Source organism: Ursus maritimus, unplaced genomic scaffold, assembly GCF_017311325.1.
Source record: "Ursus maritimus isolate PB19 unplaced genomic scaffold, ASM1731132v1 scaffold_21, whole genome shotgun sequence".
In the NCBI taxonomy this organism is placed as follows: domain Eukaryota; kingdom Metazoa; phylum Chordata; class Mammalia; order Carnivora; family Ursidae; genus Ursus; species Ursus maritimus.
In genome coordinates, this window is record NW_024424564.1 from 13,034,786 (window position 1) to 13,047,367 (window position 12,582).

The window sequence follows — 12,582 nt, forward strand, 5'->3', positions numbered from 1 at the left end:
GGGGGGGTGAAGCTTTTTACCCAATAAAGGATACCTCCAAAAAAACCCAACATCGTGTTAAAAGTAAATATCCAAAGCATTCCTGTAAGTTAGGAAACAAAGGTCCACTGATACACTTACGTTAAAAATTGTATTAGAAGGCCAGAATAGAAAGATCAGAATGAAACTAAACCTATCATTACTGAAAAATATGACTGTCTATATGCAAACTGCAAAAGTAATTCACAAAGTACTAAAATCATTTCAATGAAGCACACTACCAAAATAACTAGTTACCCTACAGAGAGAGAAGAATCTTAGAACTAATTGAAATTTTTAATTACATTACCTTGACTAGGTTCAGTAGTGTCAGATTTCAGGGAAAGCTGTTTTGTTCCATCTTTAACTTTTTTCAACCGGTTCTTATCCCCTGGTAAAGTCAATTTTTGCCTGAGTGGTTTTAATTCAAATGCCTGAAAAGTTTTGACCTGTGTTTTCTCCTCAGGAGCTACTTCTTTAGTTGGGTCCTTAGTAATACTGACATTATCAGTGCTTGTTTGGTCCTCAAAGTTCAATGTTTTAGGATCTTCCTGCACATTCTCTTCTTTGCTACTCAAAGCTAGTTTTTCATCTTTATTGATGCATTCTAGTTCCAACTGTATTTGCTTATACTTCAAAAGTAAGTCTTCAAAAGTTTCTTCCCCACAGTTTTCACTTTTTGATGAATAATTTTGTTTTCTTGATGGAGATCTTCCAAAACTTTTGGCTGAACAGCATATTAAGGAAACCAATTTCCAAAATTTTTCCAGTAAATTTAACAAAAACACATTAACGTTATAGATGAATTGTCTCCCTTTTTGTTTTTCAAAAAAGGTGAGTTAGTATTTTTAATTACTAAATTACATCTAACATATGTGCTAATGCCCAATTTCATAATGTGCCCATATTTCGTATTTAAGAAGTAACCATATAAAACAGTCCACTTAGAAAATCACTGGTGTCAGTTATTACCCACAGTACCTACAGGTATTCCACCTCCTTAGGTTATGACAGCATGCCTTCTGCAGTATCAGAAAAGCCCATAATAAGCTGTCTGTTAAAGATTCCTTCCTAAAGGAAGAGAGGAGAAACAGAATGGTTTGTTACAGATACGGATAATTTACACTTCAGATAATCAGGAAGAAACATTTCTTCTTTTCAATTAGTTTCTTCTCAGGCTTCAAATTTTTAAAAAAAGGAGATTAAAAAAAGAACACTGGGGTGCCTGGGTGGCACAGCGGTTAAGCGTCTGCCTTCGGCTCAGGGCGTGATCCCAGCGTTGTGGGATCGAGCCCCACATCAGGCTCCTCCGCTGTGAGCCTGCTTCTTCCTCTCCCACTCCCCCTGCTTGTGTCCCACTCTCTCGCTGGCTGTCTCTATCTGTGTTAAATAAATAAATAAAATCTTTAAAAAATAAAAATAAAAAAAAATAAATAAAAAATAAAAAAAGAACACTGACAACTAATAGTTAAAACTAGTTTCTTAAAAACCTAATACATAACAATCTTAAAGCTCAAGTATATTAATATCCAACATATGCACAACTAAGACAATGAGGGAATTACATTATTTTAAAAAAAAAAAAACCCTTCCATGGTATTCAAAATGTATCTTATAAACTAATCGGTCTCTGAAGATAAGGATAACTTTACCCAAAATTTTTTTTCTTCTCTATCATAGTGATACATAGAACATAACTTTTTCCTTGGAAGTGGCTACAAAATTCCTAACTATAATTTTTACTCAAAATAATTAACACAGGTAAAAACTGTTACACCTCACTTCTCCAGCCTAGAGATTAACAAGATTTAAAGACAAGTACTTTATGTGGTCTTAATAATATGTCATTTATGGATCATTTAAACTGGCTAGGATTTAACATCACAGTTCCCTTAAGATGGTTCCTCTGTTTAACAACTTCCAGTACAATTAACCACCAGATATTTTAAAATTTCCCTAATGACCAATACAAGAATGGGAATCACCAATTTTTTTTTTAACCACCAGTTATTTTAGAAACTAAACCAGCATTACAATTGAAAATCTTAACAGTTCTGCAACAAAACTGTTTTAGTAAATCTTTGGTTCTGTAATCTAAGCTCTTCAGAGCCAAGTTTCCTCAAACAGTAATAGTTTCTCATAACCTGTCTTACTCTTCAACCAAACAGAATCTGGCTTCTGCTGGCTGAGTTTATCCACCATATTTTCAAAGTATTCTTCACCTGACTTCTCTGCAGTTTTGGACACTGCAAACCACTTCTCTCTTGGCTTTTCTAACTCCACTCTCCTGATTTCCCTACCTTCTTTTTTCCTTTTAGTCATTTCATGACTCCTTTCTAACTCCTGCAATAATGGTGTTCTCCAGTGAGCTCTATCTAGCCTCTTTCGCTTTTCCTTTTGAACATTCTAATGCACTCCCGTATGTTTACATTTACGTAAGGTAAGAGAGAAGTTTGGCCTCTTGATAGATATTCAGGGTTTTATCTTCCACAAGCCATCCCCTATTCTGCTGCTGGACTAATCTATCTAGAAGACAAATCTGATCAGATCTGTCCCCTTGTTTAAATCTCATTAAGAATAGAGTCCAAAATACTTACAATGGCATATAATGCCTTCATGATTTGACCTGTACTTCCTTTCCAATCTCACATTTCCCCTGTTCATCACAATTTATGCATAGCTTTGTATTTAGGTTTTTCTGTTCTTCAAACTGACCCCAATCCAAAATTCAAATGAACCTCCTATGTAAAGCTAGGACATTACTTGCTCCCCCCCTCCCGATTATATACTCTTTGTACACAAATTCTATAATTATCCTCATCCACAGCTCACTTTTCAATGGAGCCATCCAAAGGCACAACCATAGTGATTAGAAAAAATAAAACTGAAGATCTTGGAGAGATCTGTAGAGGGAAAAGATTCAATACAGTAACAAAAAAGACAGTAAAATGAGGAAAAACAATTAAGTTACAACTGTAACTAAACTATGTCAAGGCTAAATGAAATCTCCTACTTCTGTCTAATATAGGACAACTAGGATGAAACCAACACTTAAACAATTTAATTTTAAACTAGTTAAGATGCAATTTCTAACTGAAATCTGGTTTAAAAAAAGAACTGCTTTTCAACTGCAGATGAAAATGAAATGACTGTCTACTGATGAGAGACACTGGCCTAATTATGTTAGCTCTCATCAGATTAGAAAGTTTAAAACAGTAGTTAACCAAAGGAAATATACGCTAAGAGGGACTGACAAAGTGTCTATCACTAAGAAAAATTTTAAATGAATGAGAATGAAACTAAGTGCCACACTGGAATCGGATTCATTTTTTCTTTAAAGCTGCACCTAGCATACCTTAATCACTACAGAAAAGTAAGTCAAAAAAGAAAAAAAAAAACCCCACACTTGTACTCATGCTACCTCACTTCTAGATTATGGCAATGAGCCACAGTATATCCCTTATTTTTCTTCCTTCCTTTTTTTTTTTTTTTGGAAACTCTACCCCCAACATGAGGCTCGAATTCACAGCCCCAAGATCAAGAGTCACATGCTCTACGGACTGAGCCAGCTAGGTGCCCCATAACCCTTATTTTTTCTTAATGTAATTATTTATAAAATAAAAATATCATTTTTATAAATGCACAGTGGATATGTGAAAAAGCCTGAATACAGTCTTGGTTTAAAGGAATCTGAATTAAAATTTTGTATTACAAATTTTGTGTGCTCACATTATATAAGAGTAGCTGAAAACTATGTCTTCCTTCACAAATTCTAACAAAGAATACCACCTCTAGGATGGATTAATGATACTTCATGAGGAAAACAATGAGCAGAGGATCAAAACAAGCATCCTTTTAAGTGCAGCATCTGTGAAAAAACGAAAAACAGCAAGACAGCTCATTTCTGATAAGTTACTACAGAAGTCAGACTGGTTATATTTCTGTACCTTTTTCACATCATATGCCTGTTTATTAATAGAAACATATAAGCTTAACAATTAATAAAGGTATATATGGCAAAGGCCAAATTGGTATTGAATGAATGGACAGAAAGAAGGCAAAGGCAGGAGCTGGACAAGTCCCCTCATCATCACCTTCTCTAATACGGATTAAATGAAGAAAAAACTCTGCTCCCACAGTACTCTTTACATACCTCAATACGAACTTTTTACATTAAACTGTACTTATTCACATCTGTCTCTCCAACACAAATTCTGTTTCCTCTTTTATATTCTTAAAAAAATACACATGTTCTGAAGCAGCCTGTTTTTAGATTCAGAATCAACAACTAACAAATCCTTCGTTAAAAAAAATTTCTTGGGCACAGGTTTGTTTGGTTTTTTTTAAAGAACATCCTTGTCTTTTAAAAAGCCAAATCCCCACATGATTTTTGTTGAAACAATCCTAGGTGCTCCTAACCCAATTTTTGGTTGCAGAATTAAATTTTTTCAGGGCACTGGCACCAGAAGCTGCTACTTTGTACCTAAACTTACATTTCTTGCCCCTTTATATGCCAACATCTGGGAAAGACCATTTGATCCTAAGTATTCTATAAAAATAATGTTGAGTGTCTTCCAAACAAATATTACATTTAAGTTTCATATATGTTAAAAAATCATTATACCATAGAAATTACAACCAGTAATAATTGTACTTAGTAAATGATTTTTATGCAGTTATCATAAGACCTAGGTCTACAAACCCATCATAAACTAGCAAAGCTTCAGATGACTGACTACCCAGTATAAATCTTAAGTAAACTTAAGAACGTTACAGATAATGGGATCAGAGGGAACAAAAATCAGGTATTTTGCTATTTTCCTTTTCAACCTCCCCATAATCTCCACTCTCCCATACACCCCATGGCTTTCAATATATTAAAATTAAAATACTGTTAATTTTTCTCTCTCTAACCTACATTTGTCGGCACTGAGTTATAAAATGTCCAAGAACTGAACATAAGAAATAGAGAAGGAGGTAAAGTTTTACAGAAAGTTGTATGAATTTAAAACCTCTAAATTAATAGACGTGGTAAAGATACGGGTCTTTCCCTCCACCCCCACTTTAAAAGGCAGCACGTGTAAAAATAAATCAGGAAAGGTAAAAGCAGAATCACTAATAAAAACTATAGCATTATGCAGAATGGAACTTCGCAATTTTCAATGTCCAAAGTTCAATACTGTGTAAGCAACAGTATTCCCCAAATTGTTTATGACTTTTTTCTCCCTCTTACAATCTAAGTCAACCTCATATAAAAACAAAGTTCTTGTACCAGAGAATGTAAATGCTAATGAAACCTGATTTCTGTTGTACTATTACAAATCTGATTTCACTAACTTGGCCCCAATCCATAATACGTTAAGGTTAAAAAGCAATATACCCAATAAAGCAACCTTAAGAAACAGGACTACATAGTGTGACACATGGGGACTACCAAAGAACAACCTACTTTAAGTATATTGACACAGTGACAAATAAGCGGTTCTGATGGTTCAGAAAAGTTACTCATCTCATAGACCTAATAATGACGCTAAAGGGAACTTTACTAAGTGACACACCCAGGGCGGACCGCCACGTTAAGGATACAACTCTTCCGAGGTGGAGAGGGCTCTCGCCAGCTCTGACTGCTGCTGAATCCGGATCCTGCTCCTCCTCCCAGAGGAGGTCTGCCCCCCGGCTTGCCTCCTCGCTCACCCCCTCCTCGCCCCCGACTCCAGCGACTTCCACCCCGGTAAGGCCTGCCTCGAAAGCGGAAACGGTCCAAGGCGATGTGGCTCCGTTCCCAAAAGGACGGCCGGGGGCTGCTTTCGGACAGTGAGCTCGAAGGCATCCGCACGGAGGGCGGGTGAGACCGGAACGGCTCTTTGGGTCGGTAGCTGCTGTGTCCCCTGAGGTGGCCCCGCTCCGACGCGTGCCGCGAGCGTGAGAAATTCCTCAACTGCTGCTGAGAAGAGGACGACGACGAGGAGGAGCCACCGCCTCCGCCAGATCCACCGCCCCGGGCCGGCCCGCCGCCGCTGCTGCTGCTGCTGCTCCGGCTTCGTATCTGGCTGTTGTTATCGTCGTCGCTGATTTCCCCATCTTCTAGCTCCCCTTCTTCCTTGGGCGAGAGGCCACTGGAGGCCGGGGCCGGGATATCTGCGGTCGCCATCCCGGGAGCAGTGCCTTCCATACAACCTTAGCCCTCCGTCCGGGGATCCGCCCGACAATTGCCTTCCTCCTCGGTTCCCTTTTTTTCTAACGGACCCGGTCGGTGCGGCCTTACCCTACTTGGACACCTAGCGGGCTTTGCTCCCCAACTTCCCCGCACCCCAGCTCTTTCTCGCCGGACCGTCGCAACCCAGTTCCCTTCCCTAGCGCCCCCTTGCTCCTCCGCGATCGGGGCTCTTCCGCCTCGCGAGAAAGGGACTCTGGAAGTGGCTCTGCCCGTGACGTCACTTCCTGCGGCACGCAGGAAACAAGGCGCCCAGTTCACGCGATAATAATTAGGACAACGCGATTCTCAGTGGGACTTGTAGTCTTTCTTTCCTCTGTTCGCGGGTTTGTCCTTCCAACCTCTATCTCACACCCAACCCGGACTCCGGATTGGGATATCTGGGTGCGTGGCGGGGTGGGCGGGCACGTTCTTAATCTTGGCCGCAAGAGAGTTTCATAGTGATGGGGGGAGGGGGAGAGACACCTTTTTAATTGCTCCGAGGACCGCTTCCAAAGAGACGCAGTAGTCCCACTCCCTTTTGGGGGCCGGGAGGGAGCGGTTTGTGTCCGCCATGTTGGTGAAGGTAAACGTAGGCGACCGGAGCTCCAGGACTGTCTGCTTTGCTGGCTCAAGTCCGCCATATTAATAAAGAGACGGGGAAGGTTGACACCCCCACCCCCAGCCCCCCATACACACACACTTTTTTCCACTCCGCTTCTACGACTCCTCTCGGTGGCCTGTCCCCTGATTCGCTTGCCTAGCTTTTGCCCGAAGGAAGCGTAGCAGCCAGCGCCTCAGAACAGTCTTAACACAGCGCCGAATGAGGGGGAAAGGGAAATGCCGACCAATTGCGCCGCGGCGGGCTGTGCTACTACCTACAACAAGCACATTAACATCAGCTTCCACAGGTAACCTGGGCAGGGAGTGGGGGTGACGAAAACGGGAGCTCCTAGATCGGGTGTCGCTTGTGTGGAAGGAACAAGAGGATTCTACTAATTCTAGTGACTTCACTACCTAGCTAGTAGGGAAGCATCATTTCTGCCCTTTGTGTGCGTTTCTCAAATCTGTCCAATTTTTTTTCTTCTTTGGGGAAGGTTAACTCACTAAAAGAAACCCAAGTTCTGTATGGTGGTTACTCCTTAAAGAAAAAGTAAAAGAATATCTTAATTTTTTTTTTTTTTTTATGTTGGACTGAGTCTTGACCTGAATGATGCCTTAAAAGGAAGCGAAGCCTTCCTGTTCAGGTCAGCAATCACCTTAAAAGCCTGCTGTGCTTCCATCAAAATTAGGAAAGTCTCACGAGCTAAATTGACATGGGAAGCATTTAGATTTCTAATAGTCACATACAGTTACTGCGGAGGAATTAGGTCATCATTGATACCATGGAATTAAGAGATGTTAATGAAAGTGCAAAAGATAAGCTTTCTATTCTTACTAGAATAAAGTAATAAAAAGAACTTAGGTTTTGTTTTTCCTCCGTTTGCTGGAAGAGCGATCAATCAAAAAGTCTTCAGTTCTGTCAAATCAGAACTCTTGAAAACATTTTGAACACTGCATGAAATACAGTAAGTACTCGGTAAATGTTTACCTTCTGTGCAAGTGACTGCCATGTGCCTGAAGAAAAGAAGCATTGAAAAAAAGTTATGTGCAAATAGTTCTGATTTTATATATCTCACAACTTAGTACGATCTTAGAATGTGGAAAATTATATCCTTGACCCTTTCCTTACCTAATTATGATTAAATGATCCCTTATTAAAAACAGCTTCTTTAAAAAAAATCCTTGTGATGTTTGTTTTTCAGATATTTCATGGAAATGTAGTGCTTCATTCATTCATCCATCAGATGTGTACAGGGTTCTTATTTCCCTGATATTGTGCTAGCAATCCAGAAAATTCTTTTTTTTTTTTTTAAGGTGTATTTATTTGAGAGCGAGAGCACGCGTGAGCGGGGGAGGGGCAGAGGGAGAAGACGACTGAGCAGACTCCCCGCCAAGTCGGGAGCGCCACTCGGTGTTGGATCTCACCGCCCTGAGATAATGAACTCAGGCAAAATCAAGAGTCCTGGGCTTAACTGACTGAGCCACGAGGCGTCCCCCAACTCCCACCCTCAGAAAATTCTTCTACTCCTTGAATTGAGTAGGTAGTGAGAAAGAAAGACACAAATAATCATGGTTAAGTACCACAGAAGAGACACTCAGGGATTCCTAACTTAGCCTTTTAAAGTCAAAGAACATTTCTCAAAGGATGTGAAATTTCAAATGATACCAAAGGATGACGTGGATTTAGTCCCGTATGCTACTTTGCAGATTTTCTCTTTTATCCAATGAGTATTTGAGAAGACATGAAGGTTTTTAAAAGAACTGCATGGCTGCAGTGTGGAGAATTAAGGTGTTAAAGTGAATTTGATGAGAAATGAGCTTATTACACAATATTAATTTACCTACTATTTCTTTCACAGGGAAATTCTTCTACAGTGTCAGCTGAGCTAAACAATGTACTTCATTGCTGGCACAACCAGCACTAGATGAGAAGAGTAAGAGTTTGTAGGGAAAAAACAGGAACCTGTAGTAAAACAAGAGTCCACCAGTAACCTAGAGTGATACTGACAGATGGAAAGAAGTGAACAGATTAAAGAAATGTTTGAGTAGAAACTACTGTATTGGGTAATTTGATGTGGAAGATGAGGGAGTCAAAGGCACCAGTAATCTTGAATGTTTAAGAGATACACAGTGATACAGTAACATGCATACTTGACTGTTTGCCTCCTATGAAATTAACCTTTTCATGGAAATTTAGATCTTAACATTATAATAAATTACATTCCTATTTCATAAATACAAAATTTGACTATTTCTTTCCTAGGAAGTTGTTAGACTTCTTTATTCCTGTGTACAACATATGTTCCCTAAACTCATTGTCTCCTTTTTTTTTTTATCTCCCATTCCAGTCTAAGTCCCCCAATAATCTTCTGAAACTGGAAACTGCTCTTGCTCTGATGAGTTATTACTCTTATATTTCTTTTTCATGGCATGTCTTTATTTCTTCCTTGAAATACTCTCAACTTTGGAATTGACACTAATTTTGTGATTTTCATCTTCTCTCATCTATCTTCAGTTTTCTCTGCCAGCCTCTTCCTTTCTCTAACTTAGGTCTTACCACTCTTAAAATGATTTCAGCTGTTCCTGTGCTTTCAGTTGACTCCTTGGTGTCTCAGTATGTCCCTTGTCTCTCTTCAGTTGCTCAGGTTCAACATACTAAAACTATATTTATGAACTTTCTCTTACCACCTCCTGTATTCCCTTTCTCAGTAAATGAATACACCATCCATCCCAAAATTGGGAGGTCATCCTCCCTTGACTTCTTCCCTATTCGCTCTTGATTGGATTATTACAACAGCCTCTTAACTGGTTCACTGCTTCCATTCAGGCACTCCTAACCTCTCTTCTATAATCAATAGTGTGTTGCTAAAGGTTTAACAACAGGATCTCCAGGAAAAGGGGAAAGCACCGATTTGTCCTGTTTGCCCAATTTCCATGATATAAATACTCTGCCGTGCTGGTTTCAAGTTACCAGTATGACATCACTAATCATAGAGTTGGGAAGAAATGTGCAGTACCACACTTTTCTATTTTCTATAGCATTTATACAACACAGAACAGACATAAATAATTTTAAGAATATAGACAATAGTAAAGTAATTAAGAAATGATGGGTTTCAGTATTTATAACCTTTGTTCTTCATTTAATTGCAGATGTACATAATTTTTAATAATGGCTGTCTTTAACAGCTAGTTAAAACATTTTATGTTAATAATCAGCTCTCTAAATTAGGCCTTTTAATGGCCTGCCAATGCCATTTTGAATAAGTTCAAAATTACTCTAATTTAGAAGGCCCTCCAGCATCATTTCGTGTCATAACACTCTTCCTCTCCCCAAGATACTTAACACTCTTCACTACTCCCACCCTACCTTCTCTATCTAATTCCTACTCTCCTAAAACCTCCTGATAGATTAGCTCTTGCTGTTTTATGGTTCCTGGTCACCCTATACTTACCCTTTTATAACACTCATGGTACCTGTAATTACTTTTATATTAATAAATAGTATTTATTTAGTATTTACTGTGTACTGTGCAGTGGGGAAATTATTTACTCACATCATCTCGTTTAATCCCTGGAACCATACTAGGTACCATTATTACTCCACTGTATAAATGACAAAACTGAAGCCTAAAAAAGCTAAACAATTTGCCTAACATCACTCAGGTATTACATTGAAGGAACCCGGATTGGCACCTTCATTTGACTCCAGAGACAATGTTCTCAGCCACTGTTTTTACTACGTCAAGCCATTTGATTCTCTACCCTTCTAATTACAATATATCCTCACATAAAAAGTAGATACCATAAAGGTAGGTCAGTTTTGTTTACCACTATGTCTTCAGCGCCTAGGACAGTCTTAGAATATAAAAGGCATTCAGCTATTAATAAAGACTCGAGCAAAATAGCATTATTTAAAACACTGATTTTCCAAAACATCTAATGCTTCTGAAAGCTTGGTTATATTATTGGTAGACAAGAATATATCCATCACTTACCACCATGTTAATTTTTTAATATTTACAAGAGGATTTATTATTACTTAAATTCAGCTTATGGGCCGCATCTCCCACCCTTTGAACATGCTGAGAAAAATCCAAACTCATGAAAAACATAATTAAGGTTAATGCTGTATAAAAGCATTGTCTAAAGTCACATGTAAAATAGTTGATTATTTTTATTCTATTTCAACACAGGTAACTTGAACATCAATATTGCCAAACTAATCCTATTAGTTTGCTCATTCATTGATTCACTGAGAAAGTTCATTGAGCACTTACTTCACAGGATAAAGTAGTGAAAAACATATCTCCTAACCAGGAGAAACTTAGAATCTAGGGGTAGAAATAGAAAAGTAAACAATTAGAATATAATGATATTCTATATGATATAGGAATATCTAGCCCAGTCCTTGAAAAATTTCCTTAGGAATATGGGATTCCTAAATTGAATCTTAAAATAAGGAAGGAAAATTGGCTCAAGGTCAGTTAGGTATTGGTTTCATGATTAGGGAGCTAGTTTTAAAAAGAGCTAGGGACACCTGGATTGGTAGAGCATGCGATTCTTGATCTCGGGGTCTTGAGTTCAAGCCCCATGTTGGGCATGGAGCCTGTTTTAAAAAAAATAGTTTTCGATGGACATTGGGGAGGGTATGTGTTGTGGTGAGCTCTGGGTATTGTATAAGACTGATGAATCACAGACCCGTACCCTGAAACAAATAGTCCATTATATGTTAATTTAAAAAATTAAAAAATAAAAATAAATTTTAAAAATAAAAGTTTCTGCAAAGAAAAAAATAGTTTTCTACAAAGAGCTAAAAAATATTAAAAGGTTGAAAGACAATATCTGACAGTCTTCATATATCTGAAAATTACTGAAAATTCTTACAGCAATGATAATACAATGATACTTACTTGTTCTGCATCTTTATTGAGGCCCAAACAAGAAATGTGCTTGTAAACTAAAGTTTGGCTTCTAGTTTAGGCCACAGGAAACGTTTTCAAACCATTAAATATTACAACAGAGATCTTTGAAATGAGAATGCATTATTATTAACAGGTAAGGGCTAGGCAGAGTAGGTAAGTCCTCTATCAGAGGTTTCTAATGAGATAGAAAAAACTTACATATATGAAAACACAAACTGTAGAGTGACATACAAATGTTAATATTTTCAGATTATGGTATGTTTATGTGGTGTGATAGGAATAGGAGATGGGAGGGTGCTTACCAGTTAATCTGGTTTTTTATTTGTTTGTGCCCCTCCCTGCTGGTAATCTGGGCAAACCTACTATATCTGATCTAGTCAAAGCGTTGTTACCTAGTAAAGCTTCACTTGGGGGTTTCTGAGCTACATGATCTTTTAACATGATTTTAATGGTTCTTTTTGTTTTTTATTTTTTTTATTTATTTATTCGACAGAGATAGAGACAGCCAGCGAGAGAGGGAACACAAGCAGGGGGAGTGGGAGAGGAAGAAGCAGGCTCATAGCGGAAGAGCCTGATGTGGGGCTCGATCCCAAAGCGCCAGGATCACGCCCTGAGCCGAAGGCAGACGCTTAACCGCTGTGCCACCCAGGCGCCCCTTAATGGTTCTTTTTAAACATGAGTTAGTTCTGTTTTCAAGTCAGCATACTTACCACTAGAATTTTGGGTCAGTCCCTTATATTTTTCTCTTCCTTAACAGATATATACTGGTACATATCAGTATATTTTGTATTTGAAATAAGTATGAAAGGAATAACATTCCTGCTGGGCTTGTCAGCAGCATTT

General features: G+C 38.5%; 2 protein-coding genes across 2 annotated transcripts in view; one reads left to right on the top strand and one right to left on the bottom strand.

Moving 5' to 3' along the window:
* Positions 1-6,434, bottom strand: part of ZFC3H1 (zinc finger C3H1-type containing) — a 50,498-nt gene extending 44,064 nt beyond the window's left edge. Inside the window, exons 1-2 of the mRNA XM_008684302.2 lie at positions 5,605-6,434; positions 329-745 (exon numbers count right to left, since the gene is read on the bottom strand). Coding sequence (XP_008682524.2) covers positions 329-745; positions 5,605-6,190 — 1,003 coding nt within the window. The 5' untranslated portion in view covers positions 6,191-6,434. The remainder of the gene's footprint in view (positions 1-328; positions 746-5,604) is intronic.
* Positions 6,435-6,643: 209 nt separating this feature from the next.
* Positions 6,644-12,582, top strand: part of THAP2 (THAP domain containing 2) — a 9,230-nt gene continuing 3,291 nt past the window's right edge. The window contains exon 1 of the mRNA XM_008684301.2: positions 6,644-7,122. Coding sequence (XP_008682523.1) covers positions 7,052-7,122 — 71 coding nt within the window. The 5' untranslated portion in view covers positions 6,644-7,051. The remainder of the gene's footprint in view (positions 7,123-12,582) is intronic.